Source organism: Uranotaenia lowii, chromosome 1 (assembly GCF_029784155.1).
Source record: "Uranotaenia lowii strain MFRU-FL chromosome 1, ASM2978415v1, whole genome shotgun sequence".
Taxonomy (NCBI): Eukaryota; Metazoa; Arthropoda; class Insecta; order Diptera; family Culicidae; genus Uranotaenia; species Uranotaenia lowii.
The window spans coordinates 210,703,472-210,722,256 of record NC_073691.1 but is presented as its reverse complement, the minus strand read 5'-3'; the positions used below and the strand labels follow the sequence as shown (position 1 = coordinate 210,722,256).

Genomic DNA, 18,785 nt, shown 5'->3' with positions numbered 1-18,785 from the left:
TTACCGAATCGCTGACAAATCACCTTGCAATATAATCAGAAACACTTCCAACCATTCGGATTCAAATTCTGCGAACATCAGATTTTCCTAAGACGATTGTCACTCTCCTGATGCTATCGATTGACAGCTCTTAGCTATAGTCTAGTGTTCGTTATTCTGTTTGAGCGTTAAATGCACTGTTTGCGCTGTCAATCGGGTTGATTCCAATGATTGTTAAGCTGATGGAGACGAAAATCGTTCTGCAGCTTATCATTTGTTCTAGAATTTAATTGAAGATTAAATAACGGTTGCATCTTTTGTTCTGCTTCAACGACTATTTTTCACAAAACCTGTGAGTTCGAATTTTCCAATCAAAAGAATTCTTTTAGGCACAAGCAATCATCCTTCAAATGGGACAAAACACACCGGTGCCGCTTGGTTCGATCCTTTCATTTAAAATTCCGCACCGATGGAATCCTTTTATGCTGAGCTTCCCTGGTCGTTACGTTTGCTATAATGGGGGAATGTGTAATTCTAAGCTGCGGAACATGCATCACGAACGACGAGTGGCGCTCACTCATGGAATCGAAAAACCATTACTGTTAATGCGATAAGAGCGCAGGCACTCGAATCGGTTGCCTCTGATCTATGGTTTTTGTTTTCCACCCGATTAACACTCCAGCTGGTTTCGATAAACTGTTGAAAAGATTTAATTTAACGCATCATTAAAAATAGTGAGACGAGTAGGTAATCGGTGCACCCAAAGAGATGAGCTCTGATTGAGTTAAAGTTTTAGAAAAGGGGAAATTTTTCCAAAATTAAAGCAGAAAAGGATTTTTCGGAACGCTTCTTTACATAAAAACGCGATTTTAATTCACTCAACAACTTTATGTACCGTCAATAAAAAAGGTGATTAATTCGCTAACTTAGAAACTGTATACCAACTAAAGGAAATGTTCTTACTGGATGTGAAATCATTCATCGAACGATTTTAAATGCAATTACAGTAAAGTTGTTCTCGACTAACGTAGCATAGTTTTGTCATTATGGTCAGTTTCAATTCGACAAGCATTGTGGTCTTATTTAACTATACTTTTAAATCACGCGACTAGAGCAACTGTGGCGGGCCAACTTTCCAATATCACTATCACAAACAATTGACAGATAACGCCATTTGTCAACCAATTTGTACATTTTTTCCAAAACGCTAACCACATGCGATCCTTCCGGAGATATTTAAGGGGTAAGGGGGGATGATGATGCACAGCTTTCTTACGACGACGGTCAACTACCTTTTTTCGGGGGTACCTGTTGCTCCTTTTCCGAGCCCAGGTAGTCGCTTTCGATCTCTTTGAATTCAATATGTTGGGCCTTCATGGCGTCCTGGTGGAAGATAGGGAAGGGTATATAAAAGTCAGTTTAGTATTATCTTTCAGGAATGCGGCGGAAGCTGTTGCAAATTTTCAATTTTCGTTTCGCGTGGACTAACCAGTCTAAGTCTATATATAAAAGACACATTTTTTGTGATTTAAAGAATTTTCTGTTACTAGTTTTATTTTTATTTCATTTCATTTTAAGAACATTTTGCCAGTTTATTATTATGTAAACTATCATGTCGTGTGGTACTTATAAAAATTAAATTAAACAACTGTATTTCGAGAAATACAGAGAAAATTGAGAACATGGGAGGGCAACTTCTTAAACTAACGGGCTATTTGGACTTAAAATATCACTAGTCGATAATTTGCAGAACTTTATTGAATCATTTTTGAACGATTTAGTTTCTCAATTAATTTGAACTTCTACACAAACTTTCGTTCGTCCAAACATAAACAACCCTATTTTTTTCGTACAGAAAATTTTAAAAGCTCTTTGAGTCATGAAAACGTTTGATTCATTTTCTGAGAAAAAGCTCTTTTTGCTTAAATCTGCCTAACGGTACTTTTCCTCAAAACTTTCAATCCGAAGTCTTTTGCAGCTATACCACAGCATAGTATAGAAATGAGAAAAATATACTTTATTTTTATTTTTGGAAAGTGAAAACGGTTATTATTATTTTTTTCCTTCAGTCATACGCAGAGCTGTAGCGCTCCAGCAAGACGAAGGATTTTATTTTGTGCTACGTGAAGTAAATTAAGTCGAGTATAACAAGCATTGCCCCAAGAAAAAAATAAGGTACATTAATATAGACTGAAAAAGTGAAAGATATACTATATGAAGAATATTAGACGGAATTCTATGTTTGACTTTACAAACTAAACCAGTTACGTTGTTAAGTTTTTGTAATAAGTTATCAATATGTATGTTCCAATTCAAACAGTCAGTAGAAATAAATATTTACAGTCAGTTACAACTTTCAAACTAGGAAAAAACAGATTTAGTAAGAACTAAGGGATTAGAACTTTGCCGTTGAGAAGTTTGGAAAGCTATTATGTTTAATTTATCTTTATTTAAAGTCAATTTATTTATACAAAAAAAAAATCGATCAATAATGTCATATCGGAACACAGGTAATATTTTCATCTTCTTCTGAGCTGTTATTGTTATGAAATAATGCAGGGGTGACATAATGAGGGATTTCCGGATTTAAAAATGGGTCTTTTGCTATTTTGAGACAACTAGGATAAATACTAAGATCAAATCAAAAATTCAAAATATCAGATAGAACAGGACTTCCCAAGTAACCATAATCAAATGCTATATTTTCTTAGCACTATTGAATTGGCATCACAAAAGCTTGCTTTCAAACTTTCAAGAACTACACTGCCGTTCTACGCAAGAATGTCCCATGTGACTTTTGGGTCATTTTCACTTTTTTGCTGAAAACTGCTTATTATGGTGTTATCTTTCGAATACAAACACAAAAAAGTATACTTTGTTCTGAACATCTACGAAATTTTCATCTAGGTGGTTGTCTCTTTGTTTATGTTTCTACGCAAGAATGTCCCACTGAGAAAAACTCTTCAAAAACCACTCGACTGTAGCATAATTCCTCAAAAATCGCTTTAGTGACACATTGAACTGTAATGTTGAACGTTAAATGTATTTTTTTTGTAAATGAAGGCCACGGGGATGGACAAGAGAGAGGAGGTCACTTCAGTGAAAGCTTTTTTTTCCACTTCCGGTTCAGATCCATCATTTTGTCTTATTTTTGGTTCCTCATAATAAGCACATTTACGGATATTTATAGTATTTTTTGGCCTACGTTATCGAAGCTCCAGAATGTGTTATTCAAATGAGCTCGATCATCCCGGCTAATATGGTTATGGCAATGTTTCCGGCATCCACAGGAAAACAATTAATCGATGCGCAATATTGCGCTTCCGCGTAGAATCTTCCTCGACTATTTCTTTCATAGTTCTAAAAAAAAGTTTAAAAAAAAACTTGAATCGGATTCATTCGGATCATCCTTAAACTTAGAAAAACATTTTAAGAACCGTTCTGATCCAATTCTGATTTCGGTGTCATTGAATCCGAGGGAATCGTCATTACTGTCTATCACTGTTCTCTAAACTTGACTCCAAACCGTAAACCTTCAGTATCAATAATGCACTCATCTTATCTATAGTTTTGAACGCTCAATTATAATTATATTACAATTATAATTTCAATTACAATTATAATTTCCGGAACACTTTAAAATTTTTCCCGTTCCCGCACAATAACAAAGAAGAAAAAAGAGCTCGTGTGACAGTTTTTCCATAGAAACAAAAAACACACGCTCATATTCTACGCAAAAGTGTCACACGAAGCGTTTTTGACGATTATCCTCTGCTTTGAGCAAAAAAATCAAAAAAGTAAGTATAGATCCTATGTAAATTGACTAACTACAAAAACAATATGCATGAAAGGTGCGGAAGAGCCATAAATTTAACGAAAATCCGAAAAACAGATCAAAATTTCAATCGCGTTTTTCTCAGTTGCTCGTTTTTCCACATGGGACAATCTTGCTTAGAAGGGCAGTACAGTGACATTAACATTGATTGGTGCTGAATTAATGTAAATTCAGGGCACCGGTTGCTTGAAATTTGATTCAAATACGCCTTTTTTTTTTCAAGATCTAACGCGGACCTGTTCCACAAGTAAAGTCACTGAAAAATTTACGGACCATAAATGTAATGATTTTAATTCCAGGTCATTTTCAGCAGAAAAATTAAAAAAATCATGTAGGAAATTCAACCCGGGGGATCCTCTTAAGCCTTTTTCCCGCCAACGCTATAGTATCAACCAAGTCGCAGCGGCGTAGAGGAAAACTTTCAAGTCTTCTAAGCCAGCGGGCATGAGATCGAATCCTGGTCACGGCATACATAGTAGGTACATTTTCTGTGGGTTGGTGGTTCAAGCATTTGTAAGATGCTAGCCATAATATCCTCGAAATATGAACGCTTAGAGTTAAGTAAAAGGAATCTCTTTGAGAAAACATCTTATTGAGATTCTGTTTGTGTTTGTGTTCGTTTTTTAATACATTGCTTTTATATAGGGTTATACCCACCAGTTTCTGCACTAAGAGAACCTGTATCCGTGGTCCATTCTTGGGTTTTAATTTATACAAGAACTGAAACAACGAAATTAGATCCAATCTAGTGAAAAAAAACTGGCAACACCACTCGTGTTCCATTAACTGTCAAACGATTAAGAAGTGCGTCAAATTCGATCCAAATCTCATCAATTTTTGAGCAATTCTTTTACCAGTTCTAAAATATTTCGAGATGAAACTGATATAATGGAACACGTAATTTGGGTCTTTCGCCAAACCTGGCTCACAGAGCTAATAATAGATGCATAGAATCAAGCACTACACGGTTAAAAAAGTCTACTAGGTAGTTGTTATAAAAGTTCGTATGGTTGCCTCTTCCATGCCAATGATTTTCAATTCAACGTACCGTTTTACTTGATCAACATCGATATCTACGAATAAATCAGCGTTGCTGTAGAGTTGTTTTGGCTATCGAGGATTTCTCATCTGCTCATCGCTAATATGGCTAACATATGGCGGATTTGGCTATTTTATTCAGGTCAATTTAAAGATTTTAAAATTTAGTTTTAGAATGTCACAAAAACAGAAGATGATGGAAGTTATTTTTTGGCGAACACACATCAGAAAGCGAAAATGTAAGTTAAATTTGTTGTGTACGTTTATTTGTTCTACTAACAGTTTTATTCAGTTTCAGATTCATCCGCTTGGACATATCAGTGGCAGCGCGCATACTTCGATCCCGGTAGGCCGAGGTAAAGGGAAATAACAAAATCCCCCAAAATGTCTCCAAATCAATTTTATCACGTAAGTGCTTCGATGTTTTTTGAATATTAATAATGTTCTCTTGGTAGAAAGAAAAGTAATTTTGTTCTTAACGATTTTTTTTTAATTTTGTTTCAGGGCCAGGGTGGTGTTTTCCGAGCAAGCCTCGAAAATTATCCTTCTGGAAACGGCGGAGCAGCAGCATCAATTTAGTTTTTTGCATTGGTTAGAATAAAAAAATATGCCACTGATGTAATATATGATTCAATAAAAAACATATGTCTTTTAAAAAATAAAAAGGAAAAACAATGCAGTTAAATGCTCAAATTAATTTTAATTAACATTTGAATCTACAATTTCCGACGTTCATGGGGAACAGTATTACAGTTAAAACAGCCATACGAATGATTGACTTAAAATTCCTGTTGGATTCTCGAAGCTGATGCGATCGCTAAATCATCTATTTATCCATTTGTGGCAACGTATAATCAAATGGTTGGCTTGATTGTATTTTCGGGTCAGACCAAACAATCATATTTATGTTCATGTAGACGCGTAATATCGCTGATAAATCTATATATTTTTCTCCGTGAAGAGCAGGATTGGTGCTAGTTTTTAGTGGTTTACTTGAGTTAAGATGTCACTGACGGATTTTAGGACATGTAAACTAATATTATCACGACATGGACTAGTGTGATTGCAAAATCATTTAATTAGGAAAGATATTTCTATTTCATCTGTAGGTGAGCGGAAAAACGTGCTGTTAGAACTGGGTAGAGCAGGGGTGAGCAACCCGCGGCCCGCGGGCCGCATGTGGCCCGCGAGACCCTTGTGTGCGGCCCGCGAAGCTTTATTCAAATTTTAATACCTTAACTTTTTTTCTACAATGGATAGTAAGGAAAATTTCAGATTGATAACTTTTTTCTGGAATTTTAAGCGTTCATTATGTATTGTTCAAGGCTAAATGTAATATTAATCATATTAGCATAACGTAATATTGGAGTGTTTTTTATTCAGCAACCTTTTTTCCTTATTTAACTCCTACCACTTTGAGAGCAAAATCCATTAAAGTGAGTCGGAAGAACAGCCAAAAATCGGAACCTACACATGGTCAAAGGAATTTCGAAGTCGGTTTAGTGATGTCATAACCTATTTTCGTTTCAAGCAAAAATATAAAGTTGAATGATAAAAAATATGCTTTGCAGATTATCTTTTTTTAATTATTCTATCCAATTCGGCAAAAAAGCTTGTTCTGTTAGCATTCAAAAACTGAAAAAAAACCAAAAACCTGTGATTTCTATGTTTTTTATTTCCGAGTATTGACGAAAATTACGAAAATTAAATAAAGCGATTTTAGATTGTTTATCAACATGAATCAACACACAAAAATTATAAGTTCTTGATGAAAACAATTGATATCTGAAATTCTGTGATTCCACTCAAAATATCTTTGACGATTATCTGTGAGTTGAGTATTTCACTTATAATTCGCAATCCACATTACCAGAGTAAAAATATAGCTTTAGAAATTCTATCACAATGATATCTTAATAAGATTTGACAACCTTGCTCAACATCTGAATGCAATGATCTAACGAGCCTGTAGTAAACATGTACGTAGTCTCTTTACAATGATCCAATACAGAACTTCAATTTAAACAAAACAGTTTTTTAACGTTTGTAGGAAAAAAATCTAGGCTTTGAGAACTAGTTTAAAAGGTGGAAAAAAAATCTCAGAAAGTCAATTAGCGATCAACGTCCAACGCCAAGAAGACTGTGATTTCTAAAAAAAATATATTTATCACACACTTAGTTATAACTGTGGTAAGCTCTAAACGGTTTTTAAATGGAAGTGAAGACGAATAGTACTATCGTTTTAAACAGAATGTTGTCAGAACGAATGTTCGCCAAGAAGTACTATTAATAAATTTAGAGAATTTAAAAATGACAAAGCTTTAGCGAGGTACCTTTTCAATACCGATATTTATAATGCAGTGATGAATTACTGTTTTGAACACGTGAATTCGTTTTATCTTTTCTTTTTCAGATTCGTTTTTGCCAAAAATTTGTAGTTATGAAAATTTTGTGAAGTTCTGATAACTATCACAAAAAAAAATTATATTGAGTGCGGCCCGCCGACAAGATTTCAAATTTAAATTGGCCCGTTTGTTCAAAAGGTTGCTCACCCCTGGGGTAGAGTATTAAACTTGTTAATTGTATCATTACTATTTAAGATAATTTTGGATGCCATAGTTTTGCCGAAGGTTGAAAATTAACTATTGAAATTATTAGCTATGGATTGTTTGTCTTAGGGACCATTCAAATATTACGTAACGCGTTTAGGGTGGAGGGAAGGGGGTATATCAGCTTGTTACTTTTTTTTGTTTATTTGTGACACTTTACCAACGCTTTAGCATTCGTGCCAATCAGTTTGTTACGGTTTGTGAATTTATGATAGAAAATCTGATAAAAATGTGTTAGGTGGGGGGTAGGGGAGGTGGGGTGGTGGTTTGTCGAAAATAACCGAAAATTGCGTTACGTAATATTTTAACGGCCCTTTAGATGATTTGCATATTGTTGTCATGACGTTCATGTACTAATATAATGGATTTCGAATGACCTAGAACGTTGTTGATTATATTCCACGTTTGCTTAAAATTTCGGGAATTAGCAAATTTATTTTCATTATATTTATTCCTTAAGGTCTAAGAATAAAGTTTGATTCTATTTTCATGATCATTTATTTTACCATCAATTGCATTAACAAATTTATCCAATCTTAACAATTTTCTTATAAAGCTTTGGCTTAAATACCAGTTTTAATTATTTATTGTCGGTTGCAGCATCAATTTTAACATGAAATAAGTGGTCAAAGAAAGTTATACAGCATTTATTTTTAAAAGGTTTAAAAGGACTTACACCGCATTGTCTCTAAGCCCTTCATTTGTATTCCGAACGATTAATGAATAATGATTGATTGCAAATCTGCGAATGTAGCTATTGTGTTACATAATTAACGAATATAATTCAATTGTTATGTTCGAAATTGAGAAAAAAATGCTTTTATTACAGAGCACAAATAAAATGGTATTAGCTGTGCACATTTTATCCATGAAACCATCATTATTATTTCATTAAATAAAGCTTATAATAAGAAGTTTCGAATCATAATAACCAAAACGTGAACTTGCGGCCACTCACCTTAACACATTGCTGGTACACCTTGAAGAGCGGAGCGCACACGGAATCATCGGTATCGCCCTTCAGGAATCGTTCCGAAAACCACTGATTGAAACAGGAGTCGTATTTCTTCTTCAAATCCGTACAATTCTCACCGATACTGTTCATCCTGCGGCCAGGAATTTCATGCAAAAACCGACGAACAACCCTGATTGTGATGCGAAACGAGCGCTATCAGCAGCAAAACAGAACGAAGTCGCACGGATTTCTCGTTGTTATGATTCGGCGTTTTTGTTTTGGTTCCATGCTTCGTCATGCCGCCTGTTCTCAGAGCAGCTGTCAAACGGAGCGGGCGGGATTGAGCAAAAAAAGCGGCGCGCATGCGGGATTGAGCGTCGCCATGTGATATCGAACACATGGTCCATTATAATCGACGTTCGAGCGCGTTTTGATGATAATTGTTCCAATTTATTAAGGAATTCGTAAAGTTTAGGCAAAATGTATTGATAGTTGATTTTAATGAAAATCAAACAACATAAAAGTTATCTAAGAGTAAAGTACTATGAGTTCAAATGTCGCAAAAAGGCCTCCGTATCGAATGGGTTGAGTGACTTGTTTGGTATATACGAATGTGTTCATTCAACAATTCAGCAGCAAAAAGTTTTCTGAGTTGCGAATCCTTTCCCCAAAATCTATAGATAATCCCTAGCACAATGAATCAAAGTGTTATTTAAAAAAATGTGGCTGAAAACCGACTTTTTTTTTAACTTCGTGTTTTTTGACGTAGAATTACGTCTTACGGCAACACTATAGGGGGGCAAATTGAAATTTGCGAACAGATCTCGCGTCACGAAAACTTTCCATCTCACAGACATCCTATCTAAAGGATTATGACGTCATCACCAACGCCTGCTTTGATGGGTTTTGTTTTTCCCTACCTACGAAAGGTATAAAACAAAGGGCCCGTCGGTCGACTCGGTTTCTTTCTCTGTTTGCCGTCAAGCTGAACAGACCGTTGCTGCGCTTCGATCTGAGTGTGGACCCCACCAGTGGTAATCCGACTCAGATATCGATTTGCAGTAGTTCAGTGGCAACCGTGGACCAGTGAGCAACGATGACGGTGAGCAGCGATGACGGCCACCACACCAGCGTAGACAGCCAGCGGCGGAGGCGTTCAGTGGCGGAGGACTCCAGTGGCAGTGGCAGGGATCCTACAGGTCATCGCAAGTGGCGTTGCATGGTCGAATTATGTCACATGGTCAATTTATGTTGCATGGGCGATTATGTTGCATAGTTGGATTTTGTTACATGGTCGGATTATGTTGCATGGTCGGATTATGTCACATGGTCGATGGTTGGATTTCGTCACATGGTCGGATTATGTTGCAAGGTCGGATTATGTCACATAGTCCGATTATGTTGCATGGTTAGATTTCGTCACATGGTCGATTTATATTGCATGGTCGGATTGTGTCATGGTCCGATTATGTTGCGTGATCGATTTATGTCACATGGTCGATAATGTTGCATGGTCGGATTATGTCACATGGTCCGATCATGTTGCATGGTCGGATTATGTCACATGGTCTGATTATGTTGCATGATCGATTATGCTGCATGGTTGGATTATGTTGCATGGTCGGATTATGTCACATTGTCCATTTATGTTGCATGGGCGATTATGTCACATGGTCGATAATGTTGCATGGTCAGATTATGTCACAGGGTCCATTTAAGTTGCATGGGCGATTATGTCACATAGTCCGATTATGTTGCATGATCGGATTATGTCTCATGGTCGGATTATGTCACATGGTCCGATTATGTTGCATGATCGATTTATGTCACATGGTCGATAATGTTGCATGAGCGATTATGTCACATGGTCCGATTATGTCGCATGGTTTAATTTTGTCACATGGTCCGATTATGTTGCATGGTCGATTATGTTGCATGGTTAGAATTCGTCACATGGTCGGATTATGTAGCATGGTCGGATTATGTTACATGGTCAAATTATGTCACATGGTCCGATTATGTTGCATGGTCGGATTATGTCACATGGTCAATTTATGTTGCATGGGAGATTATGTTGCATATATAGATTTTGTTACATGGTCGGGTTATGTTGCATGGTCGGATTATGTTGCATAATTGATTTATGTCACGTGGTTGATAATGTTGCATGGTCAGATTTTGTCACAGGGTCTATTTATGTTGCATGGGCGATTATGTCACATGGTCCGATTATGTTGCATGATCGGATTATGTCTCATGGTCGGACTATGTTGCATGATCGGATTATGTCACATGGTCCGATTATGTTGCATGATTCGATTATGTTGCATGATCGATTTATGTCACATGATCGATAATGTTGCATGGTCGGATTTTGGCACAGGGTCCATTTATGTTGCATGATCGATTATGTCACATAGTTCGATGATGTTGCATGATCGGATTATGTCTCATGGTCGGATTATGTTGCATGATCGGATTATGTCACATGGTCCGATTATTTTGCATGAACGATTTATGTCACATGGTCGATAATGTTGCATGGGCGATTATGTCACATGGTCTGATTCTGTTGCATAGTTTAATTTTGTCACATGGTCGGATTATGTTGCATGGTCGGATTATGTCACATGGTCCGATTATGTTGCATGGTCGGATTTTGTCACATGGTCGATTATGTCACATGGTCCCATTATGTTAAATGGTTGGATTTCGTCACATGGTCGGATTATGTTGCATGGTCGGATTATGTCACATGGTCCGATTTTGTCGCATGGTCGGATTATGTTGCATGATCAGATTCTGTCACATGGTCCGATTATGTTGCATGGTCGGATTATGTTGCATGATTCGATTATGTCACATGGTCGATTTTGTTGCATGATCGAATTATGTCACATGGTCGATTATGTTCATGGTCGGATTATTTCACATGGTCGATAATGTTGCATGGTTGGATTATGTCACATGGTCCGATTTTGTTACATAATCGGATTATGTCACATGGTCTGGTTATCTTGCATGCTCCGATTATGTCACATAGTCCGATTATGTCACATGGTCGGATTATGTCACATATTTGTTGCATGGTCGATTATGTCACAGGATCGGATTATGTCACATGGTCGGATTATGTTGCATGATTCGATTATGTTGAATGGTTGGATTTTGTCACATGGTCGGATTATGTTGCATGATCGAGTTATGTAGCATGGTCGGATTTTGTCACATGATCAAAATATGTTGCATGGTCGAAAATGTTGCATGATCAGATAATGTCACATCTTCGATTTAACTGCATGATCGGATATTGTCACATGGTTGATTATATTGCATAATCAGATTGTGCCACATGGTCGATTATGTTGCATGGTCGGATTATCTCAGATGGTCGATTTTATTGCATAGTTGAATTAGGTCACCTGGTCGAATTATGTTACATGATCTGATTATGTTGCATGATCCGATTATGTCACATGTACTGCATGCTCAGATTATTTCTGGCGATAGGTTTATGTCACATGGTTAAATTCTGTTAAATGATTGAAATTTGTCACGTCATATTGCCATTTTGACTTTCATATGTTGGTCATTTCAAAAATGCACTATAAGTTTATATTATTCTATACATTGACAAAAAACAATTGCGTAATTCTACGTTTAGCGGTCGTAGCCAAATTACTACCTCCCCCACTTTTTTTTGAAAAACCGGTGTTTTGAACAAAGTTTCCAAGTTTTGAACAAAAATGACAAAGCCGATACACTGTAGTGTGATTTATGAAGTTCTCGTAGTTTTAATAATAATGTAATATTATTTTGTTTCACATTTTCATTTTTATTCTTGTCGTTTTTTATGTTTTTTTTTTGTCATTTTTGTTATTCTTACCATATTTGTCTTTGTTGTAAGTTTTGTAATTTTTCATAAACTTGCTGTTTTTGTCATTTTTCATATCTTCAGTCCCTTACAGTCGATTTAATTTACGACATTTTATGCAGTTTAAATTTATTTGGAATATGTAAAAATAAATCGATTTCCTTTAGGTACTTTGGTCTCAGGTCAAGATGATTTTTAAAGTATCTTTTTTTTAAATTACACAACATTTAAAAATGATAATGTAAGGACAAGCGCTATTGATAAACTAACCCATCCATTGAAGTTATGCATTGAAAGGTTAAAGAAATAACTTCCATTAGTCTTTACAGTGTTTGTGTTATTACCTCTAAAAAGATTAAGTGACTGAAACAAAAAAGTCTTTTCAAAATATTCCACAAGGTATTAAAACAATTGGAAAATATATCCGCCAAACGTGATTAAATAAATTAAGTAGCAGAAAACTCTTTTTTCACGCAAAAAAGCATACATCGATGAATGGCTTGAAGCGACAAAAAACTCGAACAACTCGATTCCATAACTATCATCAGTCGTGGAGCTCCACGAGACGGCCGCATAGAGCGAAAAATGCATTCTTCCGCAAATGCCGGCGAGCCCGAACGAACGAACGAAGCCTGGAAGTATGCTGCGCGGGTGAGTATGCATAAATCCTGGCGAAAGCTATAAATTTCCATAATGTGCTATTATGGTTTTGTTAACGGTGGTGGCGATAGCGATCAAGAAGAGGCAAGCAAGGCGACTGAATGAGAATCGTTGACTTATCATTTTCACATTTTTAATTCCGGAATTTCCTTTTCTTTCATTTGGCTTGAAATTCACAAAGTTCAGTTTTCGAAAAAAAAAAGAGATATTATTTTTACAATGCTTTGTGCCACTGATAGAGAATAATTTCATTTTATGGAGCATGTTCAATAAAATATTTTGTGGATTAAAGGAACAAATTTGACAGATCATTTGGCGCCTACATTCCTAAAATTCTAAAACAAAATTTCAACAATTCTCATCCAGCAATTAATTATGAATTGGTACTGAAATGAACTCATCGTTCACAACCAAACCCAATAAATCGGAAAATTCATGCACCACTGCATTCGTACCTACAAAATTAAACCAATCAACATCTCATTTACATAATTGAGCTTCTTAAGGGTGTGGTTTTATATTATTTGCTGTTGGCAGGTGGTGGAATCTAATTATCCTGTTTTAAGGGCAATCACGCTCCCTTTATCAACCGGTCTTCAACCATGCAGTAACATATGGTTGATGCTGAGATATTGGATAACATTCCGAGTGATTATTGAAAATTTCCTTAACTGTTTAGCTGGAACTCATTTAATTATTTTCACTTAATTGATCAGGCCAGGGGATGGAAAATTTAAAATAAATAACATGATGTTTCGGGAATTAATCAACGTTAAAATAATTTATTTAAAGCGAAAAATAAAGTTGAATAAAACAACGCAAAATCTTAATGACTTCAAAAATAAACTCAATAATTAAAGCAATCCAAACGCCCATCAATTTTTCCCATAAATGGTGCAATATGGTACACTTTTAATTAATATTCCATATCACGATGGCAGGTATCTGTCAATGTATCGCTTTGATCCAATAAAGCGAGCTTTTATTTTCGTACCATCCAGCAAAAGGCAAACCGAGCCATTTCATTACACGTCACTGGGCGAAATGAAAAATTAAAATGATTATTTCGTAAAAATATTCTATCAAACGACACGCAAATTGAAACGCGTTTCTTTTTTGTGGTTTTGCAACATCGTCGTATAGATTGCCTTTTGTGATCGGAACACGGAGAGAAAAAACAAACCCCGACATTCACCCTTAACGCTACGCCTTCTATGATGCCAGCCAGCAAGCTTTGGCTTATGAAAAAGTGGGAAAGATAAAGAGACAAAAATGGCCGTTACTGATGGGAGCATTGTTTTCTGAACCCGGCGTTTAAAAACGTGACATTTATGTATAACCCCATTTCGCCGGAACCCACACCCTGCGAGTTTTTCGGAACACCTGGCCCCGAAAAAACCGCTTCGCTTCACATTGTTTACTAAGCTTGTTCACCGCTAGCGCCCACTCTGTTTGACTTTAATTACACGAATCTTGGGGTTTTTTTGCGTTGTTGTAATTGTCAGATTGGGTGAAATTTTACCACCGCCCAATGGCAGAAAGAAAATTGGAATCATTCTTGGGACGTTGGCATATTAAATTTGCGTCGACCATATTAATAAGAATATATTTTCGAAAGATCTGAAAATATGGGAATACCAGTTTGGTAACACGGAAAAAAAATATTATAAAACAAAAAGTTATTATACAATTTCAAACTTCTTTGGATCAAATTGACAAATTCTTTAATTATAGATTTGTTTTCAGTTTTTGCGATCACAACAGGAAATGTTAATGTGAAAATGTTCAGAATAATAATTCCTTACACTTTGACTTACACCTGCTTCTCAATCTCGTAAAATTTAAGACTATTGCAGTCTTAATGAATGAGGCAAAAGGCCTGTGACTTCAGGTGTTTGATTAATTGTTTCCATGGTATGTTTCTCTACCATCTTTGTTATAACCATAATCTTCATCGTCATCATTATGATATGTGTTTTTTTTTTGTCCTACCAATATCACTTATCATCTGCCGTCATCTGATTTATGGTTCAACCCCACGGTGTTAGCACTTCCGACATCTTTACAATATGTGTTGACAAGCTGTCACCACAGGCATTGAACGAATTTAATTATGTAGCAACTTTCCTCATGGCGTACTCCTCCAACGCGAACTCATCCAACAGACATCTTAAACGTTTTTCCTTCTTAAAAAATGTGTGGCCTAAAACTTAACTTAACATACAACATCTGGTAGCTATTTGGAATTTTTAGATAAAAACCTATCAGATAATTATATTTTTTAAGATTGGTGAGCTCTTTTTTCTGCTCAGCCACCCTTAAACTTTTTCCTTATTCCATCCCCGGAACGGAATACATAAAACGTTTTCATTATCTTCCTGATGGGCGGAAATAATAACAATTACTATTATCACGGCACCTCCCACCTCGCAATGTGAGCGAGCCTGTCTGTTTTCCGCTTCTCAAACACCCGAAAATGTAGGCTAATGTTTCTCAATTTTTGGTGGGCAAACATACAAGTCTTATTTACATCAGCTGGGGAAGAATAGGACTATTTTGACTGTTACAATAATTAGCGTCCTTAAAAAGGAAAAAAATACAATTTGCTGAGCAATCCAGTTTTAAGATCCTGGGATTTTTTTTTTCCTGCATCACCTCTTCATTCCCGGCGTTTGCTCCCAAACAACCGTATTAATTGTGCAAAGATAATTCCATTTTAGGTGACACCTTTTGGCTGAAATTATCATTTCTCCGGAGCGAGCAGAGGCAAATATAAAAGTCAACGTCAACAATTATTATGACCACCCACCCACACACAAATAACCGATTAACCGTTTAGATCGGTCGACCTTTCGGACCCTCCATTTGGGCGAGAGCAATAAGCGGTAAGGCATGCAAAGATATACTTATTTTTTTGTTTCTTGGATATAAATAGTACCTACCTACTTTGAAAAGGCGGTGACAGAACGAATGTCACCAATAAACATTTTATGTTAATTATACGCGGGCAAACACAAGCCTAATCAGCTTTTTTTTTAAGGGGGCTCAGGATTGAAAAGGGTCCTGAAATAAATCAGGAATTCAAGAAAAAAAATTATCATTCATTCACTTACCAATATAGGTCCCTTTGGATTTTGGCAACACGATTTACTTTGTGTTTTCAAAATCGAACGATTTTTTCGACCTGGTTTTTAATTAATTATTTTAAGTTTTAAGTCTTGGAATTCTTCGCGGCCCTAATGTGTAAAGAGATTTGTTTAATTTGTAACCTTTAGGTTATCTTGCCCCGTTAAACCCCCATAGAGCATGCCATTTTGGAGGGTTCCTTTCGAACACTCAAAGCTTTCAGGCTGTTAATCGACAATATTCCGATGGAATTCAGCTTCACAGGAAAAAAAATTGTAAATAGTGTTTATAAGACAGGTTCAGCAAGGTTTTTATTCCTATGGGGTTGTCTATTTTAGACTTGAGTGTTTGTTTCCTTGATGAATTTACAGTAGTTTTTCGATTTTATCACGGTTAAAAAAAATTTCAACGTAAATATGGCGAACATAAAAATTAAAGTGGAAAAAAGTTTTTTTGTGTTAACCTTCCCATGCCGTTCGGGTCAATGTGACCCGAAGCGCATATTTAAAATCTCTTTATCATCATTCCAATATACTGAAGAACTAGGAATTTTGACAGACCAAGTATGTTCTATGAAAATAATAATCAAATTAACGTCAAAAAATTGAAATTTGAGTTTTGAAAATCGGTTCATTGGGAAATGAAATACAGCTAAGCAAAGCAAAAATTGGATATCGATTTTTTAAAGTTAGATTTTTTTCTACCGGAAGATCTGAGATAGCGGTCAAAATTTTCATTGGACCCCAACATATCTATACATTGTCGGATAGATGGATTCTTGACGATTTCAAACATCAATGAAACACTTAAATACTGAAAAGCTGTCAAAAGTTATGAGCATTTTAAAAATAAAATTGATTTTTCGGGCTTTTTACTTTCTGAACCAGTTTCTGATAACTTGGTAATACATATCGACTTTATTTAAAAATTTTGAGCAATAAGAACAAAATACCTACACAATGAATATAATATCATCAAAATCGGTTAACATTTATAGCCAGGAGAACGAAATCAAACTACAACTCAAATTTCCCCGAAACGGATATTTTGCGAACGGCATGGGAAGGTTAATCAATCATTTATAATGTTTTCAGTAGCGGAAAAGTTTTGTATCAATAAATGTTGATCAGAAGATGTAATTATCAAAGATTACTAAACACAAAGGATCGATTTCAGTACAAATTATTCTCCTCTATAGCAATTTTAAGATTTTTTATTGAAATAAAATCATGTAGATGTCAATTTGATAGTTAACATTTAAATAAAGTGAATTATTTAGTTTTTACGGCAATTTAAAAGCCGTTTTATCTCTTATGTCGATTTTGAAAAAAAGAGTTAAAAAAAATGCATCAAAAATTGTCTTCTGTAAATTTCAAATTTCAATATATTAACCTCCACACCTTTGATTAACTTAATTGTTTACCTTTTCAAAAAATATTTTTAAATTTGCTCAACTTAGACTTTTAAAGTGTGTTTCTCGAAATTTGTTTTACGTGCAGATAATCCTTTGTTTTTCATGTGTAGAAAAACAGAAATCTAAGTCCTTTCTACATACATATATTAATGTAAAGCTAGCAGAGATTCCAAAATTATCCATTTAGACAATACTAAAGGCTGTCTAATCAGAATTGCGTACGCCATCCTATCAAATAAACAAATTAAACAAAGAAATCAGAGAAACTTATCTCTTTTCAAAAGCGCTTAAATTCACCCACATCTTTATATCATTCGCATAACCAAAAATGTTTAATATTTAAGAGTGGCTAACCAAGCACAAATAACAACACTAGCATTAGCGTGACGTTAAAATGCTTATGTCAATTATTACAAATGTTTTTAAAATCCAAATGACGATTGTAAACACTATACAGCTAAATTAAGCTATTCGATGACATTTATAGAGAACATGATATCTATAGGTTTTCTACCTCATTACAGACGTCACATTTGTTGTCTATTTCTAGTTTCCATAGGGCTCGTCTTTCCTTCGTCACGGTGTGTCCAGATCGGATTCTGGTGAGTATTCTTTTTTGTTGAGGATTTGAATTTAAATTTTTATACCAAAGCTCTTTTGCAGTTGGCGGATCGTTATTGAAGAACTTATCCGGTACAACTGTGTTCGATATTTACTCTTGGGCTCGAACTCGCGGACATCGGCTCAAGAAGCAACTGACTTGCCAACTGAGCTATATCACAAGCCCTAGTATGTCATACGAAGACTTATTTTCTCCAGGAGCAGAGTGATTTTTTGTGGTTTCTGAATGTCCAAGATTTCGTCCGCCGACGTCCGGTTTCAAAGATAACTCATATCCAGACAAGTTATTTTCGGTCGAAAAGATTGGTAGAAGGATTTCCTTAAGGCCACCTTTGAAGTAATAGTTCATAAAATAAACTCCAATGGAATTTGTAATTTCTGTGTGGTTCCTGTGGCTTCCTGTCAAAGAGTTGTCAATTCCTTTTACAATATTCTAGTGCTGTCTGACGCGGGTCGACTCATCTACCTGGCTAGTTAACCCTCTACGTAGTTCTTCTTTACTTTCCTTACGACTTTTTTGAATTTAGCTCTAGCTTTTTGTATTTTGACAAAATTTGTTAGGGATCTTGAGTTATTGTACGAACGTAGTGCCGTTCTTTTTTCAGCATATCTATATGTAGAATTTTGATCTCATCAGACCACAATTTTTTAGGTAGTTACATTTTTTGTTCTCT

At 35.6% G+C, this 18,785-nt stretch overlaps 1 protein-coding gene across 1 annotated transcript; it reads right to left on the bottom strand.

Moving 5' to 3' along the window:
- Positions 1–860: 860 nt before the first annotated feature.
- LOC129739840 (TP53-regulated inhibitor of apoptosis 1-like) lies at positions 861–8,671 on the bottom strand. The gene is made up of 2 exons (XM_055731368.1): positions 8,420–8,671; positions 861–1,362 (listed from the first exon to the last, which is right to left on the bottom strand). The coding sequence occupies exons 1-2, from the start codon at positions 8,564–8,566 to the stop codon at positions 1,264–1,266; spliced, it is 246 nt and encodes an 81-aa protein (XP_055587343.1). The 5' UTR covers positions 8,567–8,671; the 3' UTR covers positions 861–1,263.
- Positions 8,672–18,785: the final 10,114 nt, after the last annotated feature.

Coding starts and splice junctions, on each gene's coding strand:
- LOC129739840 (XM_055731368.1), bottom strand. CDS start 8,566: ATGAACAGTATCGGTGAGAATTGTACGGATTTGAAGAAGAAATACGAC. Junction 1,363..8,419: donor TGTACCAGCAATGTGTTAAG/GTGAGTGGCCGC, acceptor ATCTTCCACCAG/GACGCCATGAAGGCCCAACA.